The 26510-nt window shown below is 40.4% G+C and overlaps 1 protein-coding gene across 1 annotated transcript in view; it reads right to left on the bottom strand.

The window, feature by feature from the left end:
• agbl4 (AGBL carboxypeptidase 4) overlaps positions 1-26510 on the bottom strand; it is a 231753-nt gene that overhangs the window by 203452 nt on the left and 1791 nt on the right. The window contains exon 3 of the mRNA XM_026304627.1: positions 9510-9634. Within this exon, the coding sequence (XP_026160412.1) occupies positions 9510-9634 (125 nt within the window). The remainder of the gene's footprint in view (positions 1-9509; positions 9635-26510) is intronic.

Below are 26510 nucleotides of genomic sequence, written 5' to 3'. Positions count from 1 at the left end.
TGACACCACCTACCCCAGGTGCAACCAGGAGATAGAGCTCTGTGTGAGCAACCCATCACACGAACACACACACACTCCACTCCATTTCCAAGGCTGACACATTATATCATACTATGTGTATGTAGTGAGCATGTATGCACTTGGCACTAGAGTGGCTATAAATGTCTCTCGTCACAGCGAGATCCTCAGGCCGGCATGACACCGGCAGCTCGCACCCCCACCCAGTGTCACTGACAGTGCAATTAGTCCAACTGGCTTGACCTAACCACATGGGGTGTGGAGCACTGAGTCCGAAAGTGTCTCCCTCCAAAACAACCACAACATCAAATCAGCATTAAAACAACTCTCAACAGGCAACACTTCACCCTCCCTGCTTCTTGGCTTCCAGCCTCCCACGTTCAAAAAACAATAACCACTATAACACAGACACAATTTTACAAGCCCACCGTCTAGAATACATGATTATTTTTACAATATAAACACATCTATAATGTATTTGCAACAAGGAGCTTCTTTTCCTGTTTACCTTTCAGTCTCAATACAGCAACGTGTATAAAGGTACCATCATTTAAATGTCAACAGTGAACAGGACGGCAACATTACAACAGCAAAGTAGTGTTGTGCAGTTAAATGTCTGCTCTATAGGAAGGCTAAACACATTCATATTCCATTTTTGGGAATCATTACTAGGAAAAAAAATAATAATAATAAATCAGTCTATGTACATTAACTCAGCTGGCATGTTATTCCAAAACTAAAAGACAAAGGCATATTCATCCTTTGTACTGTGGGCTCAGATCATCATACAGCAGAGTCACACATACTAATCTAGTCTTCTGGTTGACTTGATTACAAGAACACTAATTACAGCCAGCACCACTGATGTCAGTTACACAACATGAAACCTTCAAGACAGAACAGGCAGTTGGTGTTAGTGATGACTGTTTATCCCGTAGAGCAGTGGTCGCCAACCCATCGATCGCAATCGAAAAAGAAGAACCTGGTTTTTCCTGCCATCAGTAGCTCATGCCTAGAGATGGGTACCGAGACCCGGTATCAAGCGAGCCGCAGGGCTAAACTTTGGAACCAACCACCAATAAGCTTAACGGGGCTGTTATCGGTTTTGAAGTAGTCAAGTTAAATGTGCACGTTTAGCCCATGTGGTCAAATATCCGTCAATATTTGTCATGAAAAGTGATCTTAGCTGTCAAAAGTTGGTGACCACTGCTGTAAAGGGTTAGAGGTCGCAAAGGTGCCAATCCTGCCTGACAATTGGTCAAGGGGAGGGGTACAACCTGGACAGATCACGTCTATCACAAGGCTGACACTTAGAGATCGTTCACGTTCACACTTACAGGCTAAACTGGGAAGAAGCTGGAATACCTGCAGAAAAACCCCATTGATACAGGGAAAACATGTAAAAAAAAAACAAAAAAAAAAAGCCCCAGGGTTCGACCCAGTTAAACGCACAGTTTTCCCTACAGTCCCTTGTACATACATAATCTTGTCTTATTAATATTTTAGTAGTAACAAAAAACGAACGTTACAGTGGAGCAAGAACACCAAATGCAAGCTGAAGCTCTGATCTTTTCAATGATGCAATGTGTCAGTTTAATGAAATGGCTGTTGAAGCCTGTAGCCAAGCTGGTAAGCAGTGTGATAATAGTGGCCCTGGTTAGACTTCAGGTTTTAAAATGCGTCTTGCATGACTGGATCACAAGTGGACAGCCAAGATACATCACTGTTTACAGCTGTCAATATACATGCATCTCCAAGTGGTCAGCTCGACACTTGCATTCATGCATACATGTGCTAAGGTCAAATTGCCAAGCACTAACTTGTCATCTGTTGCTGGGCAAGTTCTATTTGTATGGTACAGCTGAATGTTAAAACACTGTTTAAACAACTTTTGCACATGTCCGGGCAGTTTCAGCTTTTGAGGTTGACAGGACAATATCATTTGCAATATGCAAAACGATGTAAACTTAAACAATGGAGGAACATTATTAGAAAAATAAAAAATGGCTTTTGCTGCTGCTGTGGTAGCTACAACTTAGACCCACTTGTGTGTTTGGAGGATGTGTGTGCAACGCCACTTCCTAAGTCTGCTTAAAGGGGGAAAACTGCAGGAGGATGGTTTTCAAGATAAAATCTCTTAGCTCAAATGCAAAGGACTATTACAACTGTAAAAAAATCAGTAATTCGATGTAGGTGGTCATCTCTCTTGGGGAGCAGGCCTAATGTGTGCCAGGTAACGTTTCCCACACAATCCAAATCCTCCTGCTGTAAATATGAATCTGTCATTGTTTATTTGCTAATGTCCAGTGCTGAGGAAGCTACTTTGAAAGCATAGCTTTGCAAGCTACCAATCAAAAGTTGAACAATAACTAACCTGTCGTAGGGGGAAATCTAGTTAAGCTAGGTTAACTAAGTTACTCAGAAAAAGTTGTTATCTGTGGGCATGTCCCATCTTTTTATTTATTTAGCGGTGTCCACTTGTGATCCGATCACTCAGGATGCACTTAGACGCGTAAACGGGGTCAGTGATGCCACAAACATTTTGCGAGCGAATGTGACATACAGACTGGATCCTCTAGTTACTGAAGAAGAGCATCATTACCTTGCATGAAACATCTGTGAAGATTTAGAAGTAACGTTTATTGCTTTGCAATAAATTAGATAAAAATTTACTTAGTTTAAAGGATGTCTCTTTCTCCCTTCCACAGTGTAGAAGTAAAGTTAAGTAAAACAATAATACTTGCCAACAGTTTGTTTACTACTCCTCAATAATATAATCCCTACTACTGTAGTTTTGTAGTTTTCCAACAACCAATAATAATAAAATAAAACTGAGGGCTATGCAGTAATAACTTTCATAGATTAGCAAATGTTTGATCTTGTCTTAATGACAGGTAGATAGATAGATAGAAAAGAAAGACAATGCACAAGAACATTGCAGGCATTCTCATCAGATGGTGCATATTAGAATAGTAGCTCGTCAGCAGCATCCCACAACAATAAAACAGCAGTCGACAGACAGCTTAGCCCATCAGCACACTGTTAAATTACAGCCATCAGCACCCCCTCCCCCCCTCTGGATCTAAACTCTCATCTCCAGCACCAGGAGAACAATCTGCAAAGTAATTAGCCTCAACCAACAGACAGTTACAGAGAGAAGGAGGACGTTTGGCTTGATTAAATTATTAAACCACACAAACAAAAAAACAAAAGCAGTATCAAAGAGGCCCTGCGTCTCTCCTTCAAAGCTCCTCGCTGTTCCCTAAATACAGAATACAGAGAACGTGTTCTCCCAAGCCACTAGTTGGCATAATTAGCCAAATGTGTGCATTTGCGCATGAGTGTGTGTTTGTGTGTGTGTTTGCTGTGATTGGACCCATTCCTCCAACTGCTATCTAAAATAACCAAGTGGTTAACGACAACATGATGCCAGGGAGGCCCCCACTCCCCCACCTCCACACCAGCATACACACACACACACACACACACACACACACACACACACACACACATGTCTACACACACATACACATTAAACAATACTCTAATTACAACATTTATAACTCCCCCTTGCCTCCTGCATCTCTCCAACCCCCAACCCACAAATCTGCGAATCTGGAATTGAATTTAGCCCAAGTTGAGGGCTGCGCTGGCATGAAAAGACTATTTGATTAGAACGGCAGTTGTTTCATTTGTGGTGCAGCAGATTGCAGAGCCTCTCTATCCGGTGTGCAATCTGTATTCATTACTCGGTGTAAAAGGATGATCCATGTCCTGACACCAGGCTCATCATTTCATGCAGATGCACAGCAGCTCAGCAAGGCCCTTAGCAAGCCACCACACCATTCCTCCCCCTGAAACCTCAGCAAAACTCCCCTTATTTCCCCCTGTTCACTATTCCCTCTCTTTCCTCATTTCCTTTCTCATTGCTGGCTTCTGATCCTGTCTCTGATGACTCTTTGGCATAAAATAAGTTGGTTTACATATTTACACCGAAGGTGCAGTCAATTAATGTAAATCAGCAATAATTAAAAATAGCACTAAATGATTTTTCAATTTAATTCATTCATGTACCAGTAAATGTTAAAAGAAAAACAGTTTTCTCCATATATAGACTAACACCCTCTTTCTATAGATCTCTCAAAAGTGCAGTTTTGACACCTCACTCTTCTCTCTTGCTTCCTTTCTCCCTGCATTCACTGCCCTCACCCTGTTTTTCTGATTCCATGCTGTGGACCCATCAAAAGATGCTCAGCATTGGGCCCTTTACTTTAGTGTGTATGGATAAATTCCATGTGCAGTTCTTTAGGCGTGCATGTGTGTAGAGTTAATGGTAAATTTATTGAGTGCCTTAAAGTGTGTCTTAATCCACTGACCTATGTTAGGCAGATTTTGTGATATGATTAGAGACAGGGTGAGAGTTTTCTTAGCTTGCACTTGAAAGTACAGACTCACCATTCGCCACAGTCGACAAAGAGACAAAACAAGGAGAGTGTGACTGGCTATGCAGTGGTAGATTGAAATTTTAGGTCAGATTTTAGTTTTAAGATATACTGCATATCAAACACCTTTTTTAAACACATTTTTATAATAAAGAGCCAAATATATATATATAGTCACTAAAACTTTAGGAACCTGACTGCTCTTTGCACTCTGCACCTTGAATTTCAAAATTAATGCTTTGTGTCCACTTCGGCAGTGTCTCACTGTGCCATGATGCCAGGCTCCGAACGGACGGCCCACTGATGAACACACACAGCAACGGACCTACAGATGTTCCCATGCCAGCTGCTCCAAGCTGTTTCATGACATATCAAACATAAACCGAAGCAGAGGTCTCAAACTCTGGGATAAATTAAGAAAGAGTGAATATCTGTAGTAATAGGTATATGGATTGTATTTTTATTTTTAGCCCTACAAGTCCCCCGGAGAACTGTGAGGTAAGAGCTATGTATGAGTCTCAGCTGTTTGAATAAAGACAATCCAAATACGCAATAAAATGGGTGTCTGCTTTATTTCAAAACATGCCCTTAAGCTCTGTGCCTCCTTTTAAAAAGTGAATCAAGCTAAAAATAGGGCAATGAATTTTGATAAGGAACCTTGCGTCAGCAGAGATAACCCAGGGAGAAGTCATTTTACTATCAGGGAGACAATTTGAAAATTCATTCTGTGCTGTTGTCATATCCTTTTGTCCATGTCATTATGAAGTGATCTGGGGAGCATCAGCCTCGAGAATAAGGAAGAATGGCCTTAGTTCACCTTAACAGAACAAGGTCACTTATGATATCCTATGCTCCCTGACACAACTGTCTGATGTCTTGTATGTCTTTTAAAACTACACAAATCTTTCCAAAACTTCCTTCCAGGGTTTGAAACTCGGACCGCTCTAAACTTTCTGGGCATATGTGTAGTATAATGAAATAATCCCTTTGGCAAAGTTACAGGAAAAACCAATGTCTCTCCTTTGGAGAACATAGAGAGGAGAAAAATGAACTTTCAAAGAAAGGGAAGACCACAAGCACCAGAGTACACACATATCTACCTTGTGCTATATGGTGCAAAGGCAGAAGGGCAAGAAAAAGGTAAGGCAAAAGGACTACAAATAAGTCTTTTAGAAAGACAGGGCAAGAAGGTAAACAGACCTGTTGACAAACACATAACTGACTTTGTGTATTGTATGGGTGAGTTTGAGAGTATGGATCTTTGCGAGTGTGCATGAGCCTTTGCCCTTGTGTTTTCACACCATGGCAAGTGTCTATGAGGGAGTAGGACTTTATTCCTACACCTGTGTATCCAGCAAAGCTAAATGCAGTGCCACATAAATAACCAGCACCGAATAGCTGTCTGCAGTGCACGCTCATGGCCACACTACACCAACAGTGATTAGACCACATTCATCCAGTGGTGCTTGCTAGACACCTGCCTTTCTACTCCCCCCGTCTGTCACTGCCAAAGATCATCACAACAGACATGCGGAGACGCAGAAAGCACAGAGGGGAGAAAGGAGAAAGAAGTGCAGTAGACAAACACATTTCTGCAAACATGAGTAGACAGAGAGGAACATGGATGACTGCAGCGTGTTGATGCCCAAGGGCATGGCCAAGACAGGCTCGCACACTAACACACATATCGTCCAGAGTTCACGAAGCCACAAGCGCAGATAAAAACTTCTACTTTACAGGCTGTCACTGACGGTACATGCCACAACTAGTAGCTGCCTTCCCATCACTGCTGCTAACATGCTCTATTTAGGATGGGAGGGAAATGTGTTGTATACACGAACAAGTCATTTCTCATAAATGCACCACTCCTTTTCCTCCTCCAATATCCTCTCTTCCTGCTTCTATCTCTTGTGAATAAAAAATAAATAAATAAAAAAATAAATCAATGTGCATCACATCCGTTACCCTGCTCTTGTGTTGCTCTCTCCATCTTTCGCTCTGTATCTTACTCATTTTCTTTTACTTGTTTTTTTTCCCCCGCCCTCCGCATTAGCATAAGACAGAATATCAATGACGCATCTTTCAACATTAAAAAAATGACACAGAGCAGTTTCTAATTTATAGAATTGGTTCTGGCTTGTTCATATTCCGTGTGCATAAAAGTAGGACTGGTTGATTAGTGTCACCAAGACATGATCCATAATGGTTCTGTGATAGTTTTAAAATCCTATTTAATGTTACACTTAATGTGCCATCCAACTTATTCCCCACGACAAATTGCATAACATCACTGATGATGAATTTAAATAGGTGAGCATCACCTGAAAGAGTAATGATGGTTCTTCAGGGATCCTAGGTGGCTTATTCTGCTCCAGTTTGTCCTCTTTCCTGATTATGGCGAGCAACCACCCTGCACTGTGCTTTCCCTGGACAAGTGAGGCTTACAAATCACCCCTGCAGCAGTTGGAGGAGTTGAAGGCACTCTGTGCAAGGTTTTACTGCCTGTCTTCTATGAATGGCTCCCTGAAGGCTCCTATGATAATAGCTGCCAGCCGTGCCCTTCACGGAGCCTGACATCAAGCACACCCCTACAGCAGAATGGAATGGCATATCAACTTACCCAATAGGGTGTCATATCAACTTATCCACTGGTGTCTGGTCATAGCATAGACAGACGCTGAAATGAAATAGCGGTAGCTAGACTATCACGGCAAGTTGAAATTCAATCAATGTGGACACAGGACACAAAACTTTTTAAAAGGCCCAGTATACTGAGTTCTTGTAATTTTACTCAGAGCAAATGAGATATATTCTTGGTGGATTCAAGTTTGTTCAACACCATCTTTGCAAGACAACTCGCAATACAAGTAGACCAGACACAGTAATATGTCTGTTGCCATAAAGCTAGATTATCAGCCACAATGACGCAAAAGTGCACCCACAAATGAAAACAGTTCATTTTCATCTCTCCTGTTACAGTATTGTACATCTGCACATTTCTGTTCTGATGACTGAAACAGAAATTACTGAAAACTAACTCACCAACACCAAACTGTGGTATCTCCGACGTATTCAGATATAAACCTTGTAGTCAATTCAAATATTCCTGCGCTAGATTCACAGCCCTCTAAAACACTACAGAAAATACTATCATGCCGACATCACTACTCTATTAATAAATTCATTAACAGTTGTGACGACTAATTGATTGTCATTTATCAAGTAATAAGACTAAGTGTACAGCCACACCAGGTGCTTTCTGAGGCAGAGTGATGGTTTTAGTCAAATGCTAATGTCAGTATAATAATAATATGGATGCAATGTTTACCATTTCAGTTTAGCATGTAAGCACAGTAACATTCAACTACTTTTGCCAAAAAAAAAAAAAGAAAAGAAAAGAAACAAAAAGTAAAACCTCAAACACGATGACCCTGATCACTGTAAGCAACGTAACCAGAATTGATGTGGTCTTTTTGAGGTAAGTGAGTGGTTTGAAAAACACACAAAAAAAGAAAGGACATACAAAAAAAAAACAAAAAAAAAACGAGACATTCATCCATCCAGCCAGCCATCATAACCGGTGCTACGGTGAAGCCAATTTCCACAAAGCTCCTAAGCTGATTGAGGCAGACCAAATCTGTTTCACCAGCTTACATTCCTTCAAAATGGCCATCTCACTTCCAATATCACGGGCTTTTACTGTTCCCCATTCCCCTGGCTCAGGCTGAGAGTTAGCAAGGCTTAGCTGGATGAAACACTCCAACAGCCCAGTTCTCCCCTGGAACCCACTGATATCTCTATAGCACAGCCTCTCCCCACATAGCTACCCTTAGCTGGTTTATTTACTCATGCTATTATTCGCTGTCTCTTTAATTTCTCAACTTTATGTTTTTTGCTTCTTATCAGCATTATATTAAAACCATTAGGACGTATGAAGATTTATGGGAATTCTGATGACTACAGGCACACAGACACAATCTAATCAGAGTGTGTGTTCACACATGCGCACACTTTGGCAAAATGCACAAGCAGCACTTAACCACAACACCTTCTACTGAAGTACAACAAACACAGACAGGCGCCTTTGAAGAAGAAAACTGGACAGATAAGAAACCGAGAGCCAGAGTTTTAAGTGGGTGATGGTCTTTTTTTGTTTCACTTGCTCTTGCATGTGCCACTGTACATAGTTTGTTCTTTTATCGGATATTTACTAATCCTTTGTCATTTACAGTGTTGTATTGCCCTCCCCAGTCACATTCTCTCTGTCTCTCACACTTTCTCTGTCATTTTGCCACAACAGCAAATATCCTGTTGGCCCAGGCTGTAGGCTGCTGGTCTATCTGGCCCTGGGATCGATCCGGCTCCAAGCCGAGGCCTCCCATTCATCTCAGAGCCATAAAATGTGATTAGTGCTGACTACAGCACTGCAGGGAGATGGCCTGATAGGCCTGATAGCTTCAGATAGGCTGGGTTGGACATTACAGGAAGACAGCAGCAAGAGCATGCTGTGGATTCATCCTCGCTTTTCCTGCCCCTTCTTTCCTTTTTATCTCTAAGTCTGTTTTTTCTCACTCATCTTTGTCAATCTTGTTCTCCCTCACACTTTTATTATTAATATGAATGTTAATATACTCCTTTTGCATTTTATTTGACTTCCTTCAAATTTTCCCCAGCTATACTTTATCTCTTATTTTCCTGACACTGCACACAATGCACAGAAACTTCACAGCAGCAAACTTAAAATGCTAAAATGCTAATTACCCTGCAAAGTTATATTTAAATGGTAGAACAAGCCTCCATCCTCCTGAAGCCACACATACAGTTTATCTCTGTGGCATGTGACCACCTCTGTCAGCCAATCACAGAGCTCTGAGATCACTAGAATCAAGCTTGGAGGCTGCCTCAGTTCTGAGGGGACACAGTTTGGAGAACATTCACTTCGTCTCCTCCAATTGTCTTAATTTGATTGTGTGCAATTTTAGCACTTTGTTGTGAAATACAGAAATGAAGTGATTTAGGGAAACACTATAAAGACCACAGCAAACTGACCTGTGTCTCACGGACGTTCTCCACCGTGAAGTTGAACCACACTCTGAATCGGGGGTTGCAGGTGTCAGGTCGGATGAAGAGGTCAAACTCAAACTCGCTGATATAGTCAACACGGCCAAGGTTGCCTAGAGAGACGGGAAAACAGCTCACATTAGCATTCAGGAGAACCGAGTCACAGTGAACCACTTCCTCTGTATTCCTGAAAGTTCCCACACAAGACATTGCTTATAAAGACACGTGTTTTAAATCAATATATCAAAGCCAAGTGTCTTTTAATAGTAGTGTCTTTTCACTGTAGGTCTGCACATGATTTACAGTCTATATTGGTAATCAAACCAAACTACAGAGAACACCAACTATGAGGAGCAGAAAGGCAGACAGGACTGTTCCAGCCATCCATATCTGACACACAACATCCTATCCACAGCAAAAAGATCCAGATGATCAGTGGAAGTATAATTAATCCAATGGGAACTGTTTCCCTGCTTCCAATTCTCAAAAATGTCTATAAAATGACAGGGTGATCATTCTAAATATAGGCCTCATCTGTATCTTCTGTTTTATGTGTGGACACACATAGTGAAGACTCGTGTGAAACATGAACGATTTAATGATTATGAGAGTCAAAAGTAAAAAGACGCAGAAAAAAGTTCAATGCGTTAGGCTTCTCATCGTAATGGCATGGAAAAATGACAAACTGACAGCTTATGTTAATGAAATGCTGTGCTTAACCCAATACATGAGATCAGTCAACCCTGTCATTTTAAATGCAGAACTGAAACGCTGTGTAGGACCAGCAGCTGTTCAAAAATTAAGTTCGCTGGCAAAATGGGCAGATCACAACACTCAATGTGCCTCACAAGTCCACATCAGGGAAATGTTGGCCACCTGGTGGCAGGTAGCACCACAGTTGCAGCACACAGACACGGCCGATTATAGACAGATGGGCTAACTACCACACTGTCAAAATAGATCCCTCTCCTTCTGCCATCGGACAGAGCTAATCCACTAGTCAGCTTGCAACAGACACACACACTTCTCCTCTGCTCCTCTGAAACTATCCACAGAAGTGTTATCTTTAGTTTATATGGGAATGCAGAAAACTACTAGGTGCTCTGAAATATAAACATCAGGGTCCGATGTATTCATTAACATTTCTAGTGACAAAATTTGAAGAAAACTCAAATTCTGAGCATGTCCCTTCAAATTTCAGTGACGATCCTAGTAAAGATAAAAGTTATTTATTATTCCCAATGCTTAAAAGAGCTTGTAGGCAATCAAATGTTATAGATCATAGTGTGCAGGAATGACATTTATGGGTGATTTTATTACAGATGCCCTCATATCTGTTACTCACTACTTATTACTTACACTGTTAAGACTACCTGCATTTCTTTCCAGGGATGAATAAAGTTTATCTTATCTCCTACCCTACGTTTTCAAAGTAAAGGTGTATAATTTATGATGCACCTTTGTTTTTTTTTGACAACCCCACCTACTCTCTGAAATAAGAGTCTTGTTCTTCTTGCTCAGAGTTGCTCTAAGATTAGTAACAAATCACTTTTAGATTGAGACTTCTAGCTAAAAGTTTTTAGGTTAGGAGCTCTCTGAGGGTATTGCAGTTTTAAACTTTAAGTGAAAAGTGGTATTTTCATTTACAACACAGTATGCAACAACAAAGCACTGAGAAAGAGACTGGAAGACGTTTGATCTGTATTTACATTAGAAGCCCATCCACTAACATCTTCCTCAGCTAGTACTAATGGTGAGTGGCGTCTCATTCCACCACAGTGGTGCCTGGAAAAATCCCTCTCGTCTGCAGACGACTACTGTGACTGATGAGAGAGTGGCTGGGTAAGACTAAAGCATATAACCGTTGTACATCATCTATTCATTCATCCGGACTCTGCTTATTATACATTCAAGAAGCATACACAACATAGGAAAGTAAGCAATGACAAAACGGTAGAGATATGGGCTGCAGCAGGGAGAGAAAGCCAAAAAGTATCTATGCTGGAAAATGACCTTCGCCATAAATAAATTAAATTTGCTAAGGAACTGACTGTCTTCAGCTCTATGTGTGTGCATGTTCCTGCTCGTCAGTAAAAAACAGGTCAGAAGAAGCTTACTCCTGTAGAGTTTGGGACACAACAGCCATGAAAACAATTTCACAATAACAGTGAAATTAATCACATGACCTGCCTATTTAGGTTTGCATTTCTTACATGTAGGCCAGGCACACTTTAGTGAGTCCAAGTGATCACAACAAAGCAACTCTGTACCTGAGGTCTATCTGCAGTTGATGCTGCATTTATGACAAAAAACATTATCTGTGACATAATTTCATACATTCAACATCATATCATTTCACATTCGGTTAGATATTTCATCAATTTTCACTCATTCCAGTGCATTTTAACAACAATATATCGATGAGAGCACCTGCCCAAAGAGAAAGATGATGAACAATAATATTGAGTTACCATCCAGCCCTTGTTTGTTTTGCACAGTGGCTGGCTAGCTAAGAAGCACTGGGGCATGCATGGTCTAGGTTTTTGGCTGGTCGGCTCTGCATTCCCGAGCCACTAAGAGCTGATAAAGCCAAGAGCAGGCAGAGAGTTGAACCAGACCCAGCTGCACCTAGCAAGCACCGACAAAAAGAGGAGATAGACAGCAGAGCAGCATCTGTTCCAGACAGATGTGATATTGAATCGATCATCTTTCATACCAACATCACCGCCACGCACAGTGCTGACCCTGCCAAATACAGCCTATGAGACCAAGTTGATAATGGCCCCCAAAGGTCATCTCTCAATCAGCCTTAATAACACTATTCAATGATGAAAACACAGTCAGCCTCTGAGGCCACACTCATTTATTTGCAGTGCATTGTTTGTTTTTTTTTAGGCTTTAAAGTGACAATGTTCATAAACCATTATTAGAAATCAATACATTGATTTGTGAATCTCGACTGTGAAAGTCACCCTCGTATCATTTCACTACACAATTAAATCGGAAATAAACTGAAAATATGGCTAATCAGTTTTTTTCTCCCTGCCAGAAGAAATTTATTAGGTGCGTCGAAATGCTGACGGAAACAATGTTCAGGAACTAGCAGAACTAAGTATTAGTCATATAATAGATAATGAATTGTCTACTGTGGTTTTCTTTCTCACCTGAATGGAATTCATTCCCAATCTATACAGAAAGTGTCACCAAAGGCTAACGAGGTTCACTGAGTGGTCGCTGCCCTCTCAATACCTGTAGCTGCAGTCACTGACATGATAAATGCACAGAAATGTCTCACTTTAAACTTCCATACAAAATGCGTGCTTATATAAACAAATAGGTATACGATTATGATGCCAATGTCTGGCCAAACTGCTGTGGAAGAGGCTTACGGTTAGACAGAGACCAAGCTAATATCTGCCTGCTCCTGCTTGAGAATACTGTGGCATGGGTAGCAATAGACAGCAGCCGTGGGCGACTGGGTTATTGAACCTGACGCTCGAAGGCCTGACGTGAGAGATGGCTGCAGCCTCAAGGTTAGAATTACATGTTCAGCCTGCGGAGCAGCAGGGATATGACACGCCATTGATCCCCGTTTTAATTTTATGGTGGCTAGCTCCAGATTCAAACACTTTGGTAGGCGGGTGGCTTGACCCTTTTAATCAATCCCATATCATTTAGTATTTAACTCAAATAAACGCTATCTGATTTTTCTGAAATGCCTCGAGGAAGCATTAGAAATCAAATGGATAAAACAAAGATAAGCTGCGTTGAGCCTGTATGATGTTGAGAAGTGATTCACATTACACCAGATTTGTCAAAAATTATAATAAGTTTAATAAGTGGAACAGGCAGACTGTATTTGTGCAAGTTAAGCTAATGAACTACAGACAGAAACAGGATGAGAAAGAGGCAAAAAGACAATTTCTAGTCCTTGAAATCTCTTGCATAATTCCTCTCGAGTATCATTGCTCTCCATATTCTTCTTCAATGGTGCCTTGGCAAGTTATGCTGAATATCAATCTTCATCCTTGAGGGAAAACTGGTGCAGCGTTTAGGCATTAACAAATTGGTTTTCAACGAACAGCTTACCCTGGTGGTACGGCCCAACAAAACACAATTGCTGGTTCTGAACAAGATTTTACACATGACAGCCTCTCCTAGAGGAAAACCCTGAACAAAACCCTCTGTCTCCCTCATTGTCTGTCTCTGATTCTTCCTCTTCCTTTGTCTCCCTCTCTCTCAAACACAACCATGAAAATAAACAGGAAAAAGGTGAAATAGTTTTCAAGAAAATTGGAAATCGCACAAAAGTGTCACTAAAATTTGTTTAAAATCTGCACCATTTCACACAGACATAAGTAAGCAAACAGGGTGTAAACCAAGAGATCGCCAAGTGGACAGTCATTCACACATGGGTTTCCAGAGTGTGTGTGTGTGTGTGCGTGTGCGATAGGGGAGGAAGAGAGCGCTGAAGAGCTAACGGAAGAACCTGCCTAATGTAATCCCATTATGGAGGTAGAAGAGGGAGCAGTCACAGTGCTCAGCCCACACAATGGACCGGCCTGCAGCCTGTCACTCTCCACTGGATGGATGGTTTCTGCCATGCAGATGGATCATCACGCAGCGACAGCAGGCCGGCCGAAGGTCTGAGGTGGAACTCGCTCACACGACCAGCCGTTAGAAAGGTAATAGCCAATTGTTTCTAGATGACTGTGTGATGACAGTGAGACATACGAACCATCATGTTCTTGCACTAAATATTTTCACCCACAAGTTTAATCACATGGATTTTTCCGTAACATGTACTGTACAATATTACATATACTATCCTACAAGTATAGCAATTAGTTTTGCTATCCTGAAATTAACTGTGTTTGTATCTACAACGAACGCCTACAACGAAGTCCTCCAATCCACAGACCACACTGGACCAGAGATTAAAACTGTGCTGTACAGCTGGTGGAGACCATCCAGGCACCTTTTTAAACTTATATTTTGCTGTGTTCCATTTCATTATTGGAAAACACATCAGTTTTCCCTGCGGCTGCTCTGCGGCGTGAGGAGGATTCCTGGACGCAGAAGAGGGGGACTTGATAAAGACAGAATTGATTTCAGCCAGCAGCAGCGGCAGCTGTAGTGAAGGGGTCTCACTTTAGACCTTCAGCTAAACGTCTGGTTTTTCTCTGTCTCTCTCTCCCTCTTGTCTAAAGCCAAGCTGTCACCAGGGCAACATCAATCTCCTGCCTCATGACTTCTTAAAGCCTGCCTTCTCCCCTGATACTTTATCACTTCATCTGCAGGCAAGATTAAAGAGGTCACCTCCAAGTTTCCACAATCTAACTATCTAACAGGTGTACCGAACTGCAGGGTATCTTTTAAACCTGTTTAGTCCATCTTCAATCAACATTTTGGAAAATTCAACGTATAGATTTTTTTTTACTATTCCCATGGTAAATATAACTACAGCTAGCAGCTATAATCATAACATAACAAATAATAGAAACAGCAAAAAAACGGATAGCTCGGAAACAACCTACCTATTAGCACCACTAAGTCTCACTAATTAACACGTTATATCTTACCTGTTCAATCTAAATAAAACAAATGTGAGTGTAAACCTACAAACTAGTTGGATATTGATTCACACAAAAAGGTATTTCATGGCAGGGCACAGGGACTTCCTGCAGTCTCTGCTTGCTGTCTGCCAATCTCAAACTGCTGAAAACACAGCTTTAATACAATCCTCATACGCCGTACGTAAACTCAAAGACAAATGGCTTGTAGCGGTTATTTCTCCTGCCCAGCTGTAAGTGTTACGAGACAGCTTGTAGTGCAAGTTTGCAACTACTCAGCTGCAGCCAACTCTGATTGACAGCGACAAACCCATGTATGATAAGACATATCCTTCTGCCACAGCTCAGCAACAACACACTGTGGAAACACAGAGGTAACACCTTGACTTAGGGAGATGCTATGGCTGACTAATGTACATGCTCCATAAGAAAACTGAAAACTTTAATATCCTGTCAGTAAGTTGACTTTGACAGTGTGATTACAACGTAAAAACACAAGAATCAAATCATAAAAATTACCCTAAAATATTTATATTGTTTATAGGGAAGTCCATAAGAACAAACAGCCCATTCCACAAACAGAGACAGACTGATGATACTTTAAGTTTGAAACGAAGCTGCATTTTCATTAACCTTTTCTTTTTTTTTTTTCATTTAAATGTACAATAGGTGATTATTTATTTGTAAACATTATGTGTAAATTGTCGTGGAAAAAAATCTTAATAACAAAAGCAGGATAAGAGCAATAAGAGAGGACAATAAAGGGGGGGGGGGGGATCATATTGTTATGAGTCCATCTATGCTCCAGTGAGCTCCTCGTTTCAATATAGATGAAGAAAGCTGGGCCCGAGGACAGCAGTGAGATATGCAGGCAGCCCGCACATATCTGATGATGTACAGGCCTGCCTGCACATTCTAAAGAGAACACATTTTCTAGCTAGCCTTTTATAATTGTATTTTTTTTCTTTCCAAAAGGCCCTAGAGCTAGACTGGTATGCTCCATCTGAAGCGGCTGGTGTAGTAATGGGTCATAGTGATGCATTCATACTGGGCTTGGCTTAATTGTATTATCAATCTCATCCAGACAGTGCTTTAGCTCCACAGCTCTGGACATGCTAGTGTCAGGCACTCTCCATTAGTATTGGGAGTGAACCCTTAGGAACTGCAATCTTTACTTCCATCTGTTTCTCAAGCCTTAAATGCTACGTTAGCTGGTCGGATGATGTTTTTCAACCAGAATCTGGACATCTCTTGCATTTCACCTACAGTAGCTACCACTTACTTCCTATCTACCCATTCCTCTCTCTAATCTTATGTTTTGCTTCTGGTGTGTCCTGTGTGTTCTGTGTGCTGTTGGAATTTCATGATATGTTCAATATTTTAAGCCTCAGAAGACTGAGGACAGAGAGAGGAGAGGAGGTAGAGGCACTACGGACAACTGGCCAGGTCAGTTCCTCGTTGTTCTTTGTTGTTCTATGTGGTTTTATATCTTTCTTCTCCAAGCGCCCTCCCTCATCTTTTCTCTGTATTCTCTTGGCGTAAGTCCCGCCTTCCTTTCCCGTCTTCCTCAGTAGTGATCTTTCCAGCAGCTCAAGTGGTGGAGAAGAGTTTGGAGATAAAAGCACAGAGAACTGTGGAGTCCTTGGCAAGCCTAAGGCAAGGAGAAGGTCAACAGGCCTGCTAAGAAGGGCTGTTATCTTCTTGGTAACATGTTATCGGAGAGCCTGCAGTAGTGTTTATTTACAGTTATTGCTCCCCCTGGGTGCACACTTCAACGCCCGGGGCTGATTGCTCTGTAATGAGTTCAGGAACACAGGGAGCCGATACAAGAAAAGAAGAGAAACATGGGAGGCAAGAAATCACTGGCCAATAACCAATAGGTCAGCAAGAGAAAAAAAAACAAAAAAATCAAGGAAGTACAGAAAACGTCAGTCACTGAAAATAGAGGAGAACTAGACCCAAAGAAAGTGCATTCTTCTAACCAACATCGTTCCTCTTCTCAATGCCTATGTCCTGCCATTTGAGAGCAAGAAATCACCCCAAATTGGACAGCGGTTTCTCAAATGAGGGACAGCCGGGTTCATCCAGTATAGCAGTAAATGGCTCTTGACCTGGAGTTGGCTGTTCTTGCTTTAAGGAAGGACCACTGCTCTGGCTTAAAACACTTGACTTTCATCTCAAATGTCCAGAAGCACTCTAGTAATTTACCTTACCAGTGGTGCTTTTTCTGTATTTATTTGCTTGAGCAGTTCACATTGTGTGCGCTAATCGGATTGGTCCATATTTAACGGGCTGAAAGGTGAAGAGGCAGGATTGAACTCAGGAGTTGGGCAAATCAGCAGAGAGGATGTCTGTAAATCCCAGGGTGGGTTTTTCAACAGCTAGGAGCAATGCAGAGGAAATCTGTCATTGTGGAGCAGCTTTTCAATCTAGGGAATTACACTAAGTGCTGCTACTGTCAATGCAATGCCAGCTTTTCAGAAAGAAAAAAAAAGAAAACCAGGAAAAGTACTGAACGCCATTCAAAAGGCTCAAAAGCCTTGGCAGTAGATCAAGGAGTTTTTCAGCAATCATTTTGCCAGGCACTGCACTGGAGGGGGACACGGCAGGACATGTATATATAAAATCAGATATTGGAGCGATTAAGAGACATTATTTGGTAATTCAATTTGACATAATTCATTAGAGAAGAAATTGAAGATGAAGCTTTTTAGTATGAAACGATAAATACATCGCTGCATGAGGTTGTAGTCGATGCTAAATTAAAGAACTGGAGTTTGGTTACCTCCAGTTCTCTTTACTTTGTACCTTTAGCAAAGATGTATATCTCTTTTTAATGCAATTTTTGCTTTTTCTTAAGGTTCAGGATTTCTGCCCACTGCATCTGACTTCTTATTCCTTGTATTACATTATATATCGTTCTAATTCAAAAAAATCTAACAAGTCATAGCCCTCGGATTAAAATGTTTTCAAATAAGACTAAATTAGCATCTGAACACTGTAACAACTACAATATATACTGTGATAGTCTCTCTAAAAACTAGAGCACAGCTCAACATTTCTGTGAAACGTCCTCAGAAAAAATAATCCTGATAAGAGTATTTGCCCTCAAGGAGTGAATTTCAATACTGTTTACTTGCAGTATACCTACAAGACAGCTGCCTGGCTTCAGACCGAAATGTATTCTATCAAAATTCTGCTCCTGTCAGTATTTCACCCTTCACTGTATAAGCATATTCTGTACATGAATTTGTGTTATCAAACAAACCCCGGCACATCAATGAAGCTCATCTCAGAGAGAGGTTTTCTAAATAAATCAGCAGAATAAACACAGGCCGCTTGAAAAACATGAACTGGTAAAGCATTACAAATCCTTGCCATTTTCCCCAAACTGTACAATCTTGCCTGGGATGAAAAATGAGACGTCTGCTCTGAAACTGTGTTTATGGCGTCAGGAATTGCTTGGAAATGAATTACTGGATGAATCACTGGAGCCTTGTGCGCAAGCACCACTTTTGCAATTCAGAAATCTGGTTGCAGTAATTTTCACTTACGACACCCTTGTATCAAGATGCTAGAGGCAGGCCCAGAGCCAATGAACAGAGATGTTCCAAAGTACATTTAGAACACAAAACAGCCTAAAGCTAGAATTTAAAATCAACAAAGTTGATGTCACACCACATTCTTCAGTAGCAATGAAATTACAAAAAATGCCAAATTTTATGTTACAAATAGGCTATTTTTTAAATAATATCCAGTATCTTAACAGTCCTTCCCTCAACCTTTCCAAATCTCACAGCCACACTGTGTATACAATTGATAATCAAATCCTTTCATTGCTCCAAATTTCCAAAACAGCTCACTGCTTCTAGAATTTGGTGACATTTTGAGAAGATGAGGTGCTGGCTGGGTCGCCTATGTATAACTCATATCAGAGCCATCAACAATTAACTTACAAAACACAGAGGTTGTTTGTACTACTTCCTGGCAGAGGAGGCATCTCCAACCGGCGCATCTGAGCCAATGTGTTCACTCAGTGATTAGACGTGACCATATACAACAGGCCCGAATGTCAGACAGGATTATCGCTCTGTTTCATTTGCTCTGCATTTCATGCAGTCCAGTACTGATATCTCTTCTCACCTTGCATGGAAAAGCACTCTGTGAAGCCCCTATGAAGCCATGTGATAAAGGCTGATAGTTGTGGTCTGTAGTTACTATGATTCTTAGACTGACCACATTTGGAGTGTTTGTTCTGATCAGACATGCAAATTAAGTTGGTCAAGAAACACCAAACATGTTGCTTAAATGTAAATTGATGAATTGAGACACTTTCTTAAGCACTGCATGTGTGTTTTGTATGATGCTCCCCTCAGGGTCAAGCCAGCCCCCCAAACTCGCAAGACATGGTAGGGCACGAAAAAGGACATAAACCTGACAAAATATGCCTGAAGAAAGTGAAAGATAGGAGACGGCGATAATAAAAAACACAATAATAATAAAGAGTAATCTCTTATGGATACAAATCGCCAATAAATAGCATAAATCAAACGCAAATGTGTTGACAGCAGTCCCCCGACAACACAGATTTATCTCCATACTCTGCCCCTGACTTAAAAGAAAGAGGAGAGAAAACTGCTAAAAGGGAAAACTGGAGAGGCCATTTAGTGATTTGAGCAGTGAAGCTTCTCTGCTGCCAAGGACATGTAAGAGAGACAGAGAGACTGGGAGTGCCTCTCAATACATCAGATGTCAGGAGTGCTTGCTCCCACTCAGACGAATGGATCTTCTTTTGCCCATAAGAGTAAGTGCAATCTGAGGTTGGTGAGCTACACAAGAAATACAATAAAAGTCATGAATTGAACTATCAAAAGGCCATATGACTGCACAGCCTACAATACTGACTGAAAGAAAATGAATGCCACTAAATTTGTAAATGAGTTGCATTTTATTTAAAAAATAAAAAAAAAAAAAAAAAAAGACTGACAAAAACATGTATTTCTATCCTTGGGCTGTCTCTCCCTCTGGGTTGTTTCACCAAACAGGAAGGCGAGGCAGAGAGCTGTGTACTGCAGCAAGCTCAGGCCTCTCCAAGCCACTCATTCTGAGCATCTGGCTTGATTGTAAAAACGTTTTCCCTGTTCTTTAATCAATGGAAACTCAACTATCCTGATTCATGGGGCACTCTGGAGTACATAAATATCTTCTGACAAGCCTGAGTGCACTCTCCCCTCACTATCACCAGACCACCAGCCACCCTTCCCCCCTGTGATCATAATATTCTTATCCTCTGTACTTCCTTATTTCTTTTCCTTTTCTCAGCCACGTCTCTCTAACTCTCTGTTTCGATGTCTCTGTTGTTGCTCTGTAAATTTTACTTTGGCTATGACTCTAATCAGTCATCCTTTAGAGGATCTGTGCAACTGCAACGTGACAATTTGTGCAAGAAGATAAGGCGGGACAGATTAAATAAACTGTTGGTAGAAAAGGAAAAAGAAAATTAAAGGAAAAGCGAAAAGGGAAAAACAATAAAACCTTCATCAGCAGTGAACAGTGAAAACATTTTCTTCCACATTTATCCTCATTACTTAGCTCCTGACAATCGTTTCTCTTTATTTTTTTCTTTTTCTCAACAATACAGAAAATATTTCTTTATCAATTATCATAACAGAGAGTTGGCCGTACTGCCCAATTTTACATTTTACTACTAGTGAAGAAAGCACATCCGACTGTGAATTAGTGACTGCTTTTCACACAGATCTATAGACGTAACGTACAATCAAGATATCCCTCATTCAATGCATATTTTCTCGATGTTTATCTAATTCCCGATTTCTTTCAGTTTAACATACGCTGGGACAGGAAGTTAATAAAGTATGCGGATCTCAAAATATGAAACCACCTTTATTAATTTGGTGCTAGCTGACAGAAATCGTGGCAGGAATCAGTTCTCCAGTCTGCCCGATAAGTTGGATTTTATTGAGTGAATTGATCGTTAAGCTAGATGAGTCTATGAGTTGTGCTTATCAATGGACCCCATTAAACACTTGTCACCCTTGGGGAATTTCTTTGACCATGACCATGCAAGTCTTTGTCAGCAGGCAGCAGTCTGACTAATCAATGAGTGCTTAATTACATCTGCTGCACGGCCCAGAGGTGCAGTAAAACAATATGCCCGCACTGTCACTGTCATCCTTTGTAGAGACAGATGGCACTTTAGTCAGCGACATTGCGAGGATGCATTCACAAAAGAATTTGGGACTTAGCTAAAATGTCACGAGTTGGAGCGTGTGAAGAAACAAATGTGACAAGACAAGATAAGGATGCCATTAGGATTTTGCTCTAAAAAAACAATTAGGCTTCCTTTATCACTTTCATGAATCTCTTAGCCTCTTCACACAATACACAACAATTGGCCTAAACTAAATGTTTACAAAACCTTATATTTTCTACTTTGCACTGCCCTACAAGGCATGAGAACAAAAAGGAAAAAAAAAAAACTACCTCAATAGGAAAAATTAGTATATTGCTGTTGACACAGCCCACAAAAGCAATTACTAAGGTTTGCAATAATGTCTTGTATATACAGTACAGTGCAAATATTGACGTTCTACTGTACCTGTGTTTTGTCTAAGCTTCGTGATCCAAAAGGCTTTTAATGCTTTAGAATAACTGTGTCAGAGGACCTGTTGGCTGAGACACCTACTTTATGTAAATCTGTAGGCCATCACTGACTTGATCAGCATAGGGCTGACAACAAAGTGAATTAAGCCTCATCTAAATGTAAATGAGGTTTTATACCTTTGGCAAACAGCTCACATAACCAGTGTCTATTTTAATAAACCAATTAGATTTTATTCTGTGCTCTACTAACGCAACAAAATAAAATCTGTGCTTTATGAAAACGTACATAGCCGCCATCCAAAGGAAGTAAAGGCCAAGACACACAACCTCACTGAGTTATAGGCCTGCATAAATTTCAAATGAACATGCCTGCTTGAAACACCATATTTCGGCTATTCAATCTGTTTTGAGAGGAACAAAATAGACATAAGCTGTCATGAAAGGCCATTTCAATAGCTTTGAAAAATATACATGCCTGTTTAACAAGCAATACATGTGGAAGGAGCTTACACGCTAGTCTCCAATTTCCTTCCTGTCATTGCTATCACAGATATCAGACTGAATACACTGTATGAAAAACAGCAGCCCGTTTTATAAGCTACACTGATACTTTGGGTATGCATACTGTCTTATGAAGTGTGAGGATGGGAAATAAATCTATTGTAAACACAATACGACAAGCTCGTGGTTTGGTGAACCTAGAAATCTTATGTTGTTTAAACTCCTCGACCTCTCATAAAACTTAACGAGGGAAAAATCTTCTACAGTTTAAGTAAAGCTATTTTGTGTGGATCAGCATACATCAGACTTTTTTTTTTTCCTTTCATCAAAGTACAGTTTGGAAAATATCTAGTACTCTCAAGTTCACCACCCACATAAACAATCATAAACAAACACTCAAACTCAATAATTATTCCTAATTCTACCAACTTGGAACTATTGCTGTACATAACATCAATGCAGTCTCTAAAGTCTTTTTTTTTTTTTTTTTAATTCGACACTCAAAAGGCACTAAATAATTTCAATGAGGTCACTTCAAACCAGAATATTTCCTTCTTAATGAAGACAAGGTATGGAGAACATAATTCAGCCTTTGTTTTAATGGGAAATCAATAGTGAATTAAAACAAGTGCTATTTCTCTTTGCGAAAATTCTTGTTGATATTATTGTTTGATGAGATCTTCACGAATCTAATAAAATACCTTGGTTTATTAAAGCACCAACCAACATAATACAACCAGACAAACTAATGTTAAGACTCACTTTGAGCTAAGCCTGACAAAATCACTGATGCTTAAATGAAACAGCAACATTAGATGGCAAACTTCAATTTATCCCCATTCTAACTTTAGTAATGCATTTACTGGAAAGAGATTAATATCAATTCCATAAATCATTCAGGAGATACATCCGGAGCCAGAGACACTGGTATGTTAGTTGATCTCAGTGTGGGTGCTCAGCACCTATTAATCAATGTCTGAGCTCCTCTGGCCATATCATCTGGGAAAAAGGCAAATTTATAAAAAGGACAATCAGAACGTTGTTATCAGTACAATTCTCTTGAAATAACTTGCTCAGATCTATGCAGCAGTGCTGTATTTTTTTGCATTAATCTTCATGTGTTTATTGCCTACTCTGCACGAAACTGTAGATTAGGTTTCCTATTTCCTTATTAATCCCTTTATATTTCCTCTTGTAAATTAATTTGTGTTGTGGCCTCTCCCCGTTCCAGCTCTCTAGCTGGGTCAGCTGCGCAAGATGGCTGGTCTTCTGACTTCGGAGGAGCATGTAAGTGTAGACCAGGATATGCACCTGGTGTGCCCTGTTCCAAGAATACCAAGAAGGAGCCAATGTGTTTAATGGGCAGTTATTATCATGGGTTTCTTCACTAACTGATCTGTTAAAAGCTAAAGCTAATGTTGGCTGGACATCCCATACTGAGGAGACTTGTGAAGATATTAAAACCTTGCACTGATTTGCTCCTTTACTAGCTACACCAGTTTTTGATTGGCCATTTAAGTTGCAGGTGAATGCCAACTAAGTGAGCACTGAAGCTGCACTGTTGCAAAAAAAAAAATAAGGAGGGGGTGGATTGCCCTGTGAGTTACTTCTCAAGAAAGTTTAATAAACATCATCTTAATTACTCAGTGGTTGAGAAGGAGGCACTGGCATTGGTGTGGGCGTTGCAGCATTTTGATGTTTATGTTGGCTCCGCCGTGACTCCTTTGGTCATCTATACACACAATATTCCTCTCACTTTTCTTGGGTCCCTGCAAAATTTGTTTCTTTACCCTTATAATTTAGACATCTGCCATATTAAAGGTTCAGATAACATTATTGCAGATGCCCTATCACGTGTGCCAATGGAGAAGTAGTTTAATTTGTTGTTTCATTTCCATGCTCCCCTCTGTTCTCCCTCTAATCCCTTAAAGTTGCTCCTTTGGTATCAAGATTTGGTAACGGAGAGTGGGAGGATGGAGAAATGCGCTGTCGAATATAGCAGGAGAGGAGAACAAGAGTACAATCGGATGATGGTAATGTTCAAATGCATTATAAACTATGGGAAACATTAAGTGATGGTGGAAAGGCAAAGCTAAAAACAAACATATTTTAACATATGGATATTTGTCTATCTTTAATTGTTAATGCTTAAGTTCAAGGTTCATAGTAAGACCTTGTTTTTATGGAAGCGGGTGTTACTGCATCTCCGCCTTTCCAGCTCTCAAGCTAAAGCTGGCCTGTAGGGAGGGCGTTAGTAAGAGTAGTTACACCTGTACAGCCTATCCTATGGGTATACCAAGCAGTTCTAACCCAGTGCCTGCTCTGTCCCTCTTAGGATCCACATCTCCTAGTTTGGTTTATTTTTGGTTGAGTGCTGCCAATACACATGGACACACTCTCTTCACTCAGCCAAGCATTACAAACATTACTGACGAAGTTATTTCTTGCTTGTCCCTTCCGTGAGGCCTCATGTGATATTTGCATTGGGCATAAGACGTGATTAACTGTAATGTAAGTAAACGTCATTTATTTGCATGTGACCAGCTGGCCTCTAACCCCAACACCAAGTGCATCAGTAACATAATAGTTAAAATAAACTTTGAAGAACAACGACAATGACACTGAAGCCACACATCAAAAAGTAAACAGACTGAAGTTAAAGCTCATCTCAGGCCGCAGAAAGCAAAATGAGCTTGTCTGTGGAAATATGAAATCTGAGTGCCATCTGAACCTAATCTCCACACGGAGATTTAGTCCTGGAGAGAACCGCTGATTCACTGATTTACTCTTCCTACTTGTGTGCGAGCCTGTATGTATGTTGGTCTAGCCACCTGACCTTGTCAGCGCTGAGAAAATACTTTATTTTTATTGTATTGCCATTCACCTGTCAGAAAAAGTGACAAAGACCATTAATAAAAGACTCCAGAGCCTATCATGCCCACTTCTAACAACAAGATGGACAACATGTCAGTCACCCTTTCAAGTGTACTTAAGTATCCATTTATTCATGAAGACAATGAATAAATGAACAGCATTACTATATCCTGTACATGCCCAAATACAGACACATGCCTAGAGGTACATGCATTTACATCCAATAGAGCAAACAAAGGTTATCAGTTAAATATATACGTAAACAAGCACATAACCTTACAGAATGATATTTGCTTATTAGATCAGATTAGGCCATGGCACAAGAGAGAATGTACAGGTAGGTAGAAAAGATGCTTCAACAAAATAGCTCAAACAACACCAGCTCTAAAGTTTCTGTGCTGACTTCTACTTATTGACTACGCCACTGCACTGGGGCAGTTGGAGTTAAGACCTCAGTGGAGCTGTTGAGGGATGAGCAATCACTGCTTTTTTTTTTATTTTTATTTTTTTTGCTTGTGCTAGTAGGCTAGTCCTAGTACTAAAAAATACAAAGAGCTTGGTATGAAGAAGATCTACTTTCAACTGATTTTTTGTTTGTTCTACACTTTATAAAAACACCACATCTAATGAAAGATATTGTGGGCAGGGACATCTAAGTGTGGATAAATAAGATGGTGATAATCCATGGAAAGATTTCAAAAGAAGGACCTTAACGTTGGCTGTAGTTAGAACAAACAGCCAATTCAATGCTAGAATTTGTTTACTGCGGTCAACTTTACTTGATCTATCTGAAATAAGAATTCTAGCTGAGGTATTATGAAAAAGCTTAAGGTGTTTAGTAGAAACTTTAGGCTGGACTAGGTGGCATTAAAATAATCTTGTTTTTAATACACAAAACAGTGTGTCAGCGTTTCTATATCAGCTACTGATAGCATCAGATGGATTCTAGTTGTGCAAAAGATGCATTATGTAAAGCACATAGAAGACAGATTCTGCAAAACAGTAGGATTTAAAATTATGGTTAATGTGCAAAAACAACTGTATGTGTCTGACTGAAGGAACAGTTAAGGTGCATCTCAGGGATATGGAATCACTTTTTTAGCCTATTTCACATGGGGTCAAATGTGCCACATCAGACTTGTCACAATACATGCTACATATAACAAAGTGATGACAATACTGTTAAACAGTAGAAGCCTTCCTAGAATAGCTTGGCATTGACTTCTTCAATATTGTCAGATTCTGAGACATGTACAGGAATGTTTGCAGCTAGGTTAAATGATGTGTTTTTTGTGTCTGACAGGGAAAAGCGTGATCTTTTAAGATAAGATATGGTAAGAAAACCTTTATTTGTCCCACAATGGGGAAATTGCACTGTTGCAACAGTAAGTACAGTACACAGCAGAGTGCCAGAAGT

Source organism: Mastacembelus armatus, chromosome 4 (genome assembly GCF_900324485.2).
Source record: "Mastacembelus armatus chromosome 4, fMasArm1.2, whole genome shotgun sequence".
NCBI lineage: Eukaryota > Metazoa > Chordata > Actinopteri > Synbranchiformes > Mastacembelidae > Mastacembelus > Mastacembelus armatus.
Note: the sequence above shows the minus strand (reverse complement) of the source record. Positions and strands in the feature narration are given on the sequence as shown.